This window comes from Bufo bufo, chromosome 1 (genome assembly GCF_905171765.1).
Source record: "Bufo bufo chromosome 1, aBufBuf1.1, whole genome shotgun sequence".
Taxonomy (NCBI): Eukaryota; Metazoa; Chordata; class Amphibia; order Anura; family Bufonidae; genus Bufo; species Bufo bufo.
The window spans coordinates 549,756,494-549,771,509 of record NC_053389.1 but is presented as its reverse complement, the minus strand read 5'-3'; the positions used below and the strand labels follow the sequence as shown (position 1 = coordinate 549,771,509).

The 15,016-nt window shown below is 44.5% G+C and overlaps 1 protein-coding gene across 2 annotated transcripts in view; it reads left to right on the top strand.

The window, feature by feature from the left end:
• The window catches only part of RELN (reelin), an 841,105-nt gene that overhangs the window by 681,751 nt on the left and 144,338 nt on the right, over positions 1 to 15,016 (top strand). For both annotated transcript variants that reach the window (XM_040412563.1, XM_040412554.1), the window contains exons 33-34: positions 2,198 to 2,386; positions 6,460 to 6,733. In XM_040412563.1, the coding sequence (XP_040268497.1) occupies positions 2,198 to 2,386; positions 6,460 to 6,733 (463 nt within the window). The remainder of the gene's footprint in view (positions 1 to 2,197; positions 2,387 to 6,459; positions 6,734 to 15,016) is intronic.

Here is a 15,016-nt window from a genome sequence, read left to right as displayed (position 1 = left end):
ATTGACTCAAATTTATGGCTATCATGAAGTACAATGTGTCACGAGAAAACAATCTCAGAATGGCTTGGATAAATTAAAAGTGTTCCAAAAATATTACCACATAAAGTGACACATGTCGGATTTTCAAAAAATGGCCTGGGCAGGAAGGTGAAAATTGGCCCGGGGTAGAAACGGTTAATAATACCCTCACAGAGCCCCCAGTAGAAATAAGGCCCTTGGATTTATAATACCCCTACAGTGCGCCCAGTATTTATAATGCCCCTACTGTTATAATGCTCACCCTGAAGTGCCCCCAGTATTTAGAATGCCCCCTGCAGTGCCTCCTGTAGTTATATTCCTCCCTCCACCATACAGTCCCATGTAAATAACATCACACCAACTCTCCAGCTCCCTTCAATATACAGGCCCATATAAATAACAGCCCTCTCTATCTACAGCCCCCTTAAAAATACAGTCCCATGTAAATAACATCACCTCCTCCCCAGCCGCCTTTAACATAGAGTCCCAAGTAAATAATATTACCCCCTCCCCAGCCGCCTCCAACATGCAATGCCATGTAAGCATCACCCCCTCAACATTCAGTCCCATGTAAATATCACTTCCTCCCTCAGACCCCTGTAACATTCAGTCCCATGCAAATAACATCACTTCCTCCCACAGCCGCCTTCAACATACCGTCCCATGTAGATAACATCACTGCTTCCCCCACCCCCCTCTGACATACAGTCCCATGTAAATAACATCCCTCCCTCCCTCTGCCGCCTCCAACATACAGTCCCATGTAAATAACATAATCCCTTCTCCAGCCCCCTCCAACATACAGTCTCATGTAAATAACATGACCCTCTCCCCTGCCACCTCCAACACACAGTTTCATGTAAATAACCCTCCCTTCAGCCCTAACATACAGTCCCAGTTAAATAACCACAACTCCCAGCGTTGCTCTGCCTCTCCCTTCACTTACCTCTCCTCATGTAGTAGACATTACCACAGCTTCTTCCCCACATTTCTCCTCTTCACTGTCATCCTCTCCTGCACTGGTCACATGATGGTGACATCACCGCAGGTCCTTCTCAACCACTGCCTCTTTTACTGGTCACTTGACCTGTGATGTCATCACAGGTCCTTGAGATCTTCCAGTGCATTAGATTCAATTGTATTGCCGACCCTTGCTTGTTGTTGTACATATTAAAAATGTTTGATAAAAATGTGAAAATAAAATTTAGTCCATATGTATAGTGATGACTGTTTGTAGCTGATAATGATAAAAAGTTTGCGTCAGTCGAGTGACATTTCATGTAATGTATGTCTATGGTGTCGCAGTGTGACAGTTAGGCATGCAGGATTTTGTGTTGCAAGTTGCGTGTGACATTCACTCCATTGGCATCATTATGTTGCGCATGGCATGCTACTCACCTGCGACATTACTGAAAATTGGCTGTGTTTTCACAGACAGATCACACTAAAAAACAGCAAGTTGCAGACAAGTCACACATATTTTTGTGTTGCAAGACTTTTCAGCAACACATGTCCCCATGTAATCCTAGCTACATAATAACATAATAGGTAGACCCACAGATTAGTCAATACCATGCATTACAGGTGATTGCTAGGGGTTCTAGGAGTGGGACAGCCTGAAACTATCTAGACTTCAATTCTGCAATATATAGTTGCAGGGAGGGTCAGTGGTTACATATGTTTCTTCATGCAGATGGAATATATACATAGATCTCTATAAACATATCATAAAAGAATAGACAATTATAATATGTAAGCAAACAATGCAATTAAGGAGCATTGAAGTCCACGATCACTGCTTTGAGAGAATTTTAACAGCTAATTTATTATGACTTCACTTTTTACATGCTCTGTTTATCAGTAAAACAGTAAAACCCCTTTAGCTGTGCAAACATACAGTACATATCCAGGAAAACCTAAGGTTCAAGGCACAGCATTAATTATCTTTATATGTGGCACTATACCCCTGCCATTACCCATGATAACTATAATATTCCTGTTAAATGGTTATTTTAATGGCCACTTTGGCAGACATTTATGTAAGACAAATATGTAGCTGATACAGTGGTCACTTTTAATAGTACCATAAATCTAGTTAATCTGCTTTCTTATTTATTATAATGATGTGCATGTAGCTGTTCAAGAATTTGAGCAACATCTCCTTTTTCCTATTTCCCAGAGAAACTGTCTGGTCAGTGGGCACTAGATGATATTCTCATTGGAATGAATGACAGCTCTAGGGCAGGTTTTCAAGAAAGATTTGATGGTTCCATTGACTTGCAAGCAAACTGGTACAGGATCCAAGGAGGCCAAGTAGACATTGACTGTCTTTCTATGGATACTGCCCTTGTGTTTACAGACAACATAGGTATGTATTCTTAAATATATTCTGCATAGCTTTACACATCTCAGCCTTAGAAAAATAACATATAAATGACATATAATGCACACTGGTATATTCTGCCTAGACATAGACAAGAATAATGCAGGTCAGCAAGCAGAACTGGATATTATTTTGACTGGCTTGATGCATTAACGCAACAAAAACACAGTAATACAATTCACGTTAAATACCTATTCTGGTGCAGCTGGTGTCAAAATGATGCCGGCGACATCTGTAGCCAGGCCCAGTTTTAGTCTATAGACAATAAGAGGACAGTTAAACTAAAAGAGGTTAAACACTGCTCATCACACAATTTATTAGACACATTCAAACCTTCTTTTGTAATTTTATTCACCATTAGATCGGTGAGGTTCTAACCCTTCAGAATCTCACCAATAACTTGAATGGGGGCCTCATATCCTGCAGGGACCGTCAAAACGAATGGAGCAGCAAGTTCAGCATGTGGACTGCCGCTCCATTCATCTCTATGGAACTGCCAGAGTACAGCGTTCGGTTATTTCAGGGGGTCCCATAGAGATGAATGGAGTGGCTGTGTGCATGGTTGATCTGCCACTCCATTCATTTTGGTAGTCCCTGCGAGCTATGGGGCCTCATGATCGGTGTAAGTCCCAGTGGTCAAACCCCGGTGACTATATTTGTGAGTTATACCCTCCCTTCTTCTCATCACATGTGTCATGTGACCAACACTCTAAAGCAGAGTTCACACTTCAGATATTTGGTCAGTTATTAGGAGCTCAAACCAGGTGAAAGTCAAAAACACAGAACAATTGCAATTGAAATCATTATATATTATCTCTGAAGGCTTCACTACTGGTTTGGCTCAGAATAACTGATGGAAATAACTGACCAAATAACTGAAGTGTGAACTCAGCCTATGGCCTCATGCACACGACCGTTGTGTGCACCCGTGGCCGTTGTTCCGTTTTCCGTGATTTTCTGCGGACCTATTGACTTTCAATGGGTCCGTTGAAAACTCGGAAAATGCACAGTTTGTCATCCGCAGCCATGATCCGTGTATCCTGTCCGTCAAAAAAATATGACCTGTCCTATTTTTTTGACGGACAACGGTTCACGGACCCATTCAAGTCAATGGGTCAGTGAAAAAACACGGATGCACACAAGATTGGCATCCGTGTCCGTGATCCGTGTCCGTAGGCTACTTTCATACAGACGGATCCGAAGATCCGTCTGCATAAAAGCTTTTTCAGAGCTGAGTTTTCACTTTGTGAAAACTCAAATCCGACAGTATATTCTAACACAGAGGCGTTCCCATAGTGATGGGGACGCTTCTAGTTAGAATATCCTACGAACTGTGTACATGACTGCCCCCTGCTGCCTGGCAGCACCCGATCTCTTACAGGGGGCTGTGATCCGCACAATTAACCCCTCAGGTGCTGCACCTGAAGGGGTTAATTGTGAGTATCATAGCCCCCTGTAAGAGATCAGGGGCTGCCAGGCAGCAGGGGGCAGACCCCCCCTCGCTCCCCAGTTTTAATTTCATTGGTGGCCAGTGCGGCCCCCCTCCCTCTATTGTATTAATATCATTGGTGGCCAGTGCGCCCTCCCCCGGCCCCCCCTCCCTTTATTGTATTATCATTGGTAGCCAGTGTGCGGCCCCCCCCAGCCCCCCCTCCCTCCCTCTATTGTATTATCATTGGTGGCCAGTGTGCGGCCTCCCCTCTCCCCCCTCCCCGATCATTGGTTGCAGCGGAGAGTTCCGATCGGAGTCCCAGTTTAATGGCTGGGGCTCCGATCGGTAACCATGGCAATCAGGACGCTACTGCAGTCCTGGTTGCCATGGTTACTTAGCAATATTAGAAGCATCATACTTACCTGCTGCGCTATCTGGGACCGGCCGGGAGCTCCTCCTACTGGTAAGTGACAGATCATTAAGCAATGCGACCTGTCACTTACCAGTAGGAGGAGCTCCCGGCCGGTCACAGACAGCGCAGCAGGTAAGTATGATGCTTCTAATATTGCTAAGTAACCATGGCAACCAGGACTGCAGTAGCGTCCTGGTTGCCATGGTTACCGAACGGAGCCCCAGCGATTAAACTGGGACTCCGATCGGAACTCTCCGCTGCCACCAATGATCGGGGGGGGGGGGGTCGAGGGCAGGCCGCACACTGGCCACCAATGATATTAATACAATAGAGGGTGCCGGGGGGGGCGCACACTGGCCACCAATGATAATACAATAGAGGGAGGGAGGGAGGGGGGTCGAGGGGGCCGCACACTGGCCACCAATGATATTCAAACTGGGGAGGGAGGGGGGTCTGCCCCTGCTGCCTGGCAGTCCCTGATCTCTTACAGGGGGCTATGATACGCACAATTAACCCCTTCAGGTGCGGCACCTGAGGGGTTAATTGTGCTGATCACAGCCCCCTGTAAGAGATCGGGTGCTGCCAGGCAGCAGGGGGCAGTCATGTACACAGTTCGTAGGATATTCTAACTTGAAGCGTCCCCATCACTATGGGAACGCCTCTGTGTTAGAATATACTGTCAGATATGAGTTTCACGATCTAACTCAAATCCAATGGTATATTCTAACATAGAGGCGTTTTCATGGTGATGGGGACGCTTCAAGTTAAAAATATACCATCGGATTGGAGAAAACTCCGATCCTATGGTATATTAACTCCTGACTTTACATTGAAAGTCAATGGGGGACGGATCCGTTTGCAATTGCACCATATTGTGTCAACGTCAAACGGATCCGTCCCCATTGACTTGCATTGTAAGTCAGGACGGATCCGTTTGGCTCCGCACGGCCAGGCGGACACCAAAACGACATTTTTTTCATGTCCGTGGATCCTCTAAAAATCAAGGAAGACCCACGGACGAAAAAACGGTCACGGATCACGGACCAATGGAACCCCGTTTGGCGGACCATGAAAAAATACTGTAGTGTGCATGAGGCCTAAGGCCTCATGCACACGACCGTTGTGTGCATCCACGGCCGTTGTTCCGTTTTCCATTTTTTTTCCGCGGACCCATTGACTTTCGGAAAATGCACCATTTGGCTTCCGCGTCCGTGATCCGTTTTTCCAGTCCGTGAAAAAAATAGGACCTGTCCTATTTTTTTCACGGACAACGGTTCACGGACCCATTCAAGTCAATGGGTCCGTGAAAAATCACGGATGCACACAAGATAGTCATCCGCGTCCGTGATCCGTGTCTGTGATCCGTGTCCGTTTTTCCTATCATTTTCAATGCAAACTTGATTTATTTATTTTTTTTCACTTTTCATGTCCGTGGATCCTCCAAAAATCAAGGAAGACCCACAGAAGAAAAAACGGTCACAGATCACGGAACAACGGAAATCCGTTTTGCGGACCGCAAAAAAAAACTGTCGTGTGCATGAGGCCTAACACTCTAACTGACACAGCTTCTTATGTGTGGACAAGAACTCAGTTTCTCTATTCATTCCTATGAGAATTACATGAAGGCCTTTATAGGAATCAGTACAGAAAATGACTAAGGCCCCATTCACACGTCCGCAAAAGGGTCCGCACCCGTTCCGCAATTTTGCGGAACGAGTGCGGACCCATTCATTCTCTATGGGCCCGGACGTAAAGCGGAGAGCACACTATGTGCTCTCCGCTTCCGCATTTTCGGCCCCGAACTTCCGGTCCGCAGCTCCGCAAAAGATAGAACATGTCCTATTCTTGTCCGCAGCTGCGGACAAGAATAAGCATTTCTATAGGAGGTGCAGGCCGGGTTTGTTGCGGATCTGCAATTTGCGGGTCTGCAACACACCACGGACGTGTGAATGGACCCTTAATGTGTCAGTTGGAGAGTTAGTGTTGGTCACATGACACAGCTGAGGACCAGAATGGAGTGGATATCTCACAACTATGGTCACCTTCACTACAGTTTACATCATGTACCTTTCTAATTGGACAGAGAATAAAACATTTAGTGATGTTAATAAAAAAATTAAAAAAAAGCACAAAATAACATTAAAACATATTTTTTGCTGGTATTAACAGTTACAAAATGGTAGTATTATAGATAATTTTTCTGCTGTGTTACAGGGAAACCTCGATATGTGGAAACATGGGATTTTCATGTTATGCCATCTGCTTCTTTACAATTTGAACTGAACATGGGATGTAATAAGCCATTTAGTGATTCCCACACAGTTCAGTTGCAGTACTCATTAAATAATGGAAGAGACTGGCATCAGGTTACAGAGGAGTGTGTGCCCCCCAGCATTGGCTGCATACATTATACAGAAAGCTCTGTGTACGCTTCTGAAAGATTCCAAACCTGGAAAAGAGTTACTGTCTACCTTCCTCCTTCCACAATGTAAGTTTATAGGTTTTAAATAAACTTGCTTTGAAAAATATAAAGAAAACAGACTAGGTAATATTTGTATATCTAAGAGTATACCGTATTTAACGTTTAGCATAGTGTTTCTTTAGTGATATGCACTCACTGAGTGAACTTAACCCCATGGTGCCATAATGTTTTTTTTCTCCCTGGTTTTCAAAACCTACAGCCCTTTTTGTTTTTTTGTTTAAAGAGCTGAACATTAGGGCTTGTTTTTTGTGAGATTCTTTTTGATGCCATTATTTAATTTACTATATGTATTGAAAAATGGGAAAATAAAATCTTTTTGGAGTGACTTTGAAAAAAATATGCAAACCAGCTGTCATGTTCTAGTGAGGGTCCAACTGACCCCTAGAACATCTCACAACGAAGAATACACCAAAGCAAGCATACACAGAGACATAACAGTGAGTAGGAAACTGGATAAGCAGGTAAGGAACCAGTGGCAAGAAATACCACGACCAAGTGCACCGGTTTTACTTGGGGCCAAAACCAGAGAGCAGAAACCCAGTTAGCCCTGTTCTTCACAGAGCCCCAGATGGTAGGGATGAACTTAGCCGTGGCTCACTGGTTGCACCTCCAGGATGGTCTCAGTGTACTTGGCCACTTACCTGCAAAAACCAGCAGTCCACACAACAACGACTGGAACCCAGGCACATGTACTGGAACCCGAACACCGCACAGGACACAGTACTGACAACATACACTGGAACCAGCACACCAGTAACTGCCTGGACCCCCATGCAGAAAGGATGCATGGCGATCTTAGGCAGAGCTGCTCACAGACTCACTTTCCTCCCTCTGGAGAACCCAGGAGCCCTCTCAGCGAATGTCTAGACTCCATGCAGGACAATACAAGGCAGTAACAGACCAGACACGGAACAACCAACTAGACATGACAATTACATGAAAATGTCTGGACTCCATGCAAGACGACTCATGGCAGTCACATACCAACCACTAACCGGGAACAAAGAACCCACACCAGACATAGAACCAGTAAATGCAGGAAGATCAGGTGACCATGATGTCTTACTAGGTGGCCACAAAGACTGGGCAGAAGGAAACCCAGGTAAGGTGCATAGCTCCAACACCCAACAAGGCTGGAGAACAACTTACTCCCTGGCTAACAGCGACAGGATTAAATAGCACCTAGAGACCACACCCAGACCAAGATCTTAACCCAACAAGAACCAGACAGGGAAAGGAATAAGCATTCAAGGAGCAGTGTACACACAGGCTACCAAAACTACACATCGCCACTGGCAACCAGCATATACGGCATTAACCGCAGCCATTACGCCAGAGCACAAAAGTGAGCAACATGGAACCCGTGTCACAGTGAACCACACAGAGACTGTGACAGGGATACTAGGTGGAACACCCAAAACCAAGGGCAAAACAAAAAGTGTCAGTTCACACAAGTCACAGAAAGCTGCCACCGTCATGCCCCAACCAACAACCAGGTAACAGGCAGCCAAGCCTACAAAACAACCAGGAGTGACAGAATCGAACACTGCATCCATACTCAGACCCTGTTCACACACAAGGCCACAGCCAACAAGCATCACCAAACCAGCAAACACCACAGCCAGTACACCAAGTGCATACAGCCAGCCTGCACGACCCAAGAGACAGGAGCAAACGAGAAATGGATGAGCGGAGACACAAACACAGGCAACAGTTCACATACCGAACACCACAACCCATACGCGAGCGGGTATGCAGCCAGCAAACACGGCAACCACTATCACAGTGATCCGCACTGTAACAGTACCTCTCCTTTCACCCTCCCTCTGGAGGACAAGCATGAACACCAGAAAACAGCAGGCAAAACATGCAGACACCCTCTTGCCGAAGGCACACAGAACATGGAAACATAACAGAGCACAAAACATGCTCAGTGGCCTAGTAAGACATACTGTCATGTTCTAGCAAGTGTCCAACTGACCCCTAGAACATCTCACAATAAAGAATATATCAAAGCAAGCATACACAAAGACATAACAGTGAGTAGGAAACTGGATCAGCAGATAAGGAACCAGTGGCAAGAAATATCACTGGACCAAGTGCACCGGTTTTACCTGGGGCCAAACACAGTGAGCAGAAACCCAGTGAGCCCCGTTCTTCACAGAGCCCCAGATAGTAGGGATGAACTTAGCCGAGGCTAACTGGTTGCACCTCCAGGATGGTTCCGGTGCACTTGGTCCACTGGTATTTTTTGCCACTGGTTCCTTACCTGCTGATCCAGTTTCCTACTCACTGTTATGTCTCTGTGTTTGCTTGCTTTGGTGTATTCTTCGTTGTGAGATGTTCTAGGGGTCAGTTGGACCCTCCCTAGAACATGACACCCGCCATAGTTTTGGGGTTTGCCTTTACAGTTTTCACTGTGCTCAAAAATGATATGTTACCTTTATTGTCCAGATCAGTATGATTACAGTGATATCAAATTCATATAGCTGAAGAATTATTAGGAACACCTGTTATATTTCTTATTAATGCAATTATCTAGTCAACCAATCACATGGCAGTTGCTTCAATGCATTTAGGGGGGTGGTCCTGGTCAAGACAATCTTCTGAACTCCAAACTGAATGTCAGAATGGGAAAGAAAGGTGATTTTAAGCAATTTTGAGCGTGGCATGGTTGTTGATGCCAGACGGGCCGGTCTGAGTATTTCACAATCTGCTCAGTTACTGGGATTTTCACGCACAACCATTTCTATGGTTTACAAAGAATGGTGTGAAAAGGGAAAAACATCCAGTATGCGGCAGTCCTGTGCTGTGGGCAAAAATGCCTTGTGGATGCTTGATGTCAGAGGAGAATGGGCCGACTGATTCAAGCTGATAGAAGAGCAACGTTGACTGAAATAACCACTCGTTACAACCGAGGTATGCAGCAAAGCTACAAATAGGAAAAAGAGGCTACAATTTGCACTAGCTCACCAAAATTGGACTGTTGAAGACTGGAAAAATGTTGCCTGGTCTGATGAGTCTCGATTTCTGTTGAGACATTCAAATGGTAGAGTCCGAATTTGGCGTAAACAGAATGAGAACATGTATCCATCCTCTGATGGCTACTTCCAGCAGGATAATGCACCATGTCACAAAGCTCGAATCATTTCAAATTGGTTTCTTGAACATGACAATGAGTTCACTGTACTAAAATGGCCCCCACAGTCACCAGATCTCAACCCAATAGAGAATCTTTTGGATGTGGTGGAACGGGAGCTTCGTGCCCTGGATGTGCATCCCTCAAATCTCCATCAACTGCAAGATGCTATCCTATCAATATGGGCCAACATTTCTAAAGAATGCTATCAGCACCTTGTTGAATCAATGCCACGTAGAATTAAGGCAGTTCTGAAGGAAAATGGGGGTCCAACACCGTATTAGTATGGTGTTCCTAATAATTCTTTAGGTGAGTGTATATAGGTTATATAACTTTTTATTACTTTAAATTCAGATTTTTTTTGTGGGGGATGTTGGGATAATTTTTTATTTTTTTTCCAGTAATGACATTCACTTTTAGGTTTTAATAGATTGGACATTTTGGATGCAGCTATACCAATTATGTTTATTTTTATATCTAGAGCTGATAAAGGGGGTCATTTGAATGCTAAACATTTGTTTTTACATATTTTTGAATTTTTTTTTTTACTTTTATTTTTAGTCCCTCAGGGCACTTGAGCATGCAATCGTTTGATTGCTTATACCATTATGGTCTCCCTATTAAAGGGAATGTGTCTTCAGAAAATGATCTATTCTTTAAACGTTTATGTTTCAAATATTTTTGATGATATTTTTTATTTTCTTTGTTAATGTCTATATATAAACCAAACCCATAAAATCCTGCAGTTTTCACACTGGCCAATAAGCCAAATAATAGATACCACTTCTTGGTCTGTACAGATCACTTTACTTGTAGTTATCTGCTTATTTGTCATTCTAATCCTGCGTGTGATATCACCTCTGTGTATAGATAAGACAGGATCCACCATTCAAAATAGGTGATTGTCAAATCTTATCTATTCTTTCCTTATACAATGATCTCTGCACAGGACACAAAGCATGCCTAGAAAACCCCCATAGAAGTCAGTAGGGTTCCTTCCAGACCATAGTGTCTATAGCCCATGTGGCTGCCGTAAAGCAATTTTCTTAATGCTTTCTAAATCAGAAAATAAAAACAGGTTAGAAAAAAGGATATGTGTTGCTATCTGATTTTAACTGTCAGATAAAATTTTTGATGACACATTTACTTTAAGCACTGCAGCTAACACGATCCATGTATGGAACATGTTCAGCTCATGAGCTTCCTCCATACTTGCCTTCTGCCATTATGACATAACTATAGGCAAATGTCATTAAGGAGAGAGGTTTCTAATCTAGAATTAACAATTGAGTGCTCTGTGCTGTTATGTAGCTTCATTCTGTTGCAGGCTGCACACTTCATTCACTTCAAAATGAGTAGGAGGGGAGAAGAATTACTGAAGCCCTTTAATTTCTCCCGACTGACATCAGATTTTTATATGTAGAGGGATGTTTTGACTAGCAAAGTCCTCTTATTGCTGTAGCATTGGTACTGAGTCAAACAGGTAATCAAACAGGGAAGGGACTACAGAGTTAGGGCTCATGCACACGACCGTATGTATTTTGCGGTCCACAAAACACGTATCCGCAAAAAATATGGATGACGTTCGTGTGCATTTTGTATTTTGCGGAATGGAACAGCTGACCCCTAATAGAACAGTCCTATCCTTGTCCGTATTGCGGACAATAATAGGACATGTTGTTTTTATTTGCGGAACGGACATACAGAAACGGAATGCACATGGAGTAACTTCTGTTTTTTTTGCGGACCCATTAAAATTAATGGTTCCGCATACGGAACTCAGAAAAATGGAATGGATACAGAAAGAAAATATGGTCGTATGCATGAACCGGTACACTGAGGGTGCAGTCACACGTTGCAGTGAAATAAAAAAAAAATTTGCCGTGACAAACACAAATTGTTGAAGAAAGCCACTGCTACCAAATTGGGAAGAAGTCTATAGCACAAACAGCTTAGCTTTAAAGGGTACTGAAAATAATGACCTAATAGCACTATCACAAATGCTTTAAAAACACATCATATCTTCTAATGTATAAAGCTGAGTGTATGTGTGTGTGTGTGTATGTATGTCCGCTAAAGGAATCCGCACCGTCGCATTTACAACCACGAAATTTGGCACACAGGTACATCAGGTGTCTGGGAAGGTTTTAGACCCAGCTATTTTTTCACTGCTGTAGGTGAGCTTTAAAGGAAATCTGTCATTAGGATAATCGCTATTGAAGTAAAGTCATGGCCTAATAGCACTTAGTATCTTATTTCCAGATGTGCCTTTGTTCCAGCAATAGATGTTTTTATCCTCTGAAAATCCAGTTTATTTAGTATGCAAATGAGCCAGTAAGGTGCCCAGAGGGGTGTCACTCTTGCAGGAAGGAGCCCAGACACGCCCCCTGCCACAATGTGTCCACCCTCAAAAGACTAACTTTAAACCCCACCCCAGGTCCAGATAAACCACGCCCCTTATCCAGTTAGACCACGCCCCCTCACACTTCTCAGCTGGCGGGGATTGAAAAAATGAAGGTAAAAATCAACTTCTGTCAGCTGCAGGGGGGGGAGAGGGTGACTTCCTCCCTGCAGCTCACACTCAAACAGCACAGTGCTGCTGTCTTAGAGTGAGCTGTTCAAAAAGATACGCCCCGATCCGGTTAGTCCACGCCCCCTCCCACTCCTCAGCTGACAGAGATTAAAAATGAAGCTAAAAATCTGCTTCTAGGTCCCACTAAGCCACGCCCAATCTGGTTAGGCCACGCCCCCTCCCACTCCTCAGCCAACAGGGATTGAAAAAATGAAGTTAAAAATCAACTTCTATCAGCTGCAGAGGTGGGACGGACAGTGACTTTCTCCCTGCAGCTAACGCTCAGACAGCACAGTGCTGCTGTCTGAGAGTGAGCTGTTCAAAAGGACATCCTTGTGTCCGTCCAGGCCCTGCGCCAGACCTGGTTCTGTGCAGGAATTGTTGTGCTTTTATTTCAGGTTCCACTCTTCAGAGGTTTGGATGCTGTCTGATCTGTAGACAGCTCTCCATAATGCAGCAGGAAATAGCATTTTTGAAATCTGAGATTTGTAAATTAACCGTTAAACAAACTCAGGCTGAGAATGTTGCAATGCCACTGCCACAGAGGCCCCCTAGAAATGGAAGATGGGTTACTGCAGGTTCTGGTAGACTGAGAGTTGTGGATAGAAGACATGTCCCACAGTCTGTGGCTCTCCATAATTCATTTACAGCACTTTCAGAGTGCAAGAGCAACATGGAGGATGGCTCAAGCACAGTGGGTGAGAAACAATCATCTCCCATGCCTAAAGTATGCAAAACTGCAGCCAAAGACAAAAGGTGAGGACTGATAGTAAGCAGCTGTTGGTGGGCGATTCCATCATAAGAGGTGTGAAGTTTGAGGAAAATGGTGGTGTGAGATGTCTCCCTGGTGCTACCGCTAGCAGGGACAGACAACGTATCCTTAATATTGTTAGGCAAGCAAAGCATCCATCTTGGGACAAATGATCTGGCTTGCAATGACGTTTCAAAGGTGAAGGAAGCTTTTCACACACTTGGTAATGATATACGGGAGGTTGCATCGACTGTTTCATTCTCTGCAGTTTTGCCTGTGCATAACTTTCAGCATGACAGGAAGATGCGCATTAAGGAATTTAATGTATGGCTTGGTGAATGGTGTCTGAACCAAGGGTTTGGCTTTATGTCTCATGTTAGCTCTCGTTGGAATGGAAAAGAACTGTACAAGAAAGATGGTTTGCATCTTTCTCTCAAGGGAACGAATGTCCTCAGTGAACAGTTCCAAGTATTTGCTAAGGAGCATTTAAAGGGTTTCTATCACTTCGTATGACATAATTAGCTGTCAGACACTAGCGATCCGCTAGTGTCTGCTCTGGCCAACCATCCTAATATAACAGCTTTTGGGGCTGCCGTTTTGCTAAAAAAAGAACTTTTATAAATATGCTAATGAGCCTCTAGGTGCTATGTGGGCGTCATTAGCACCTAGAGGCTCCGTCTACCTTCATAAACAGCCACCGCCCAGCACGTCCCTCCAGCCCGCCCATCTCCTGCTGAATGCGATCCTCCGTGTGACGCAGCGGACGAATTCTCGCGCGTGCGCCGTGCGCGGCTGTATTCGGCGCATGCGCAGTGAATGTCTGACCGCTTCCCTGCTCAGACATCTCCACTGCGCCTGCGCCGATGACGTCATAGTGCTCCAAGGAACAGGCGCAGTGGAGATGTCTGAGCAGGGAAGCGGTCAGACATTCACTGCGCATGCGCCGAATACAGCCACGCACGCGCATGCGCGAGAATTCGTCCGCTGCGTCACACGGAGGATCGCATTCAGCAGGAGATGGGCGGGCTGGAGGGACGCGCTGGGCGGTGGCTGTTTATGAAGGTAGACGGAGCCTCTAGGTGCTAATGACGCCCACATAGCACCTAGAGGCTCATTAGCATATTTATAAAAGTTCTTTTTTTAGCAAAACGGCTGCCCCAAAAGCTGTTATATTAGGATGGTTGGCCAGAGCAGACACTAGCGGATCGCTAGTGTCTGACAGCTAATTATGTCATACGAAGTGATAGAAACCCTTTAAACTAGGAAAGGGGGGGAAAGAGTGATAATCCAGCAGTCCGACTGCCTCCCGGAACAATGCCAGAAGATGCCAGTAGCACAAAGGTTAAGAAATGACAAGCTCAGATTCTTGTCTACAAATGCTCGCAGTTTAGGGAATAAGATCAATGAACTTGAAGGCTATAATGGCATCTGAGAATATAGATTTAGTGGCTGTTACTGAGACGTGGTTCAATGGGAGTAATGACTGGAATATAACAATACCAGGGTTATCGCTATACAGGAAAGACAGAGAAGGCAAGAAGGGGGGAGGAGTGGCCCTGTATGTGTAAGATAGCATGAAATCGAATTTGATACAAGTTAACGAGACCAATTTAGAGTCAGTTTGGGTTACCTTGCAGCTTGATAATCATAAGGTAACTCGTGTAGGTGTGATATATAGACCACCTAGCCAAGTCAAAGAATCAGATGATCTACTAGTTGAGGAAATAGCTAAAATGACATTGAAGGGGGAAGACTTCAATCTTCCTGATGTAAACTGGAAAACCAAAATAGCTAGTTCTGCCTGGAGTACAGATATTCTAAATTCCC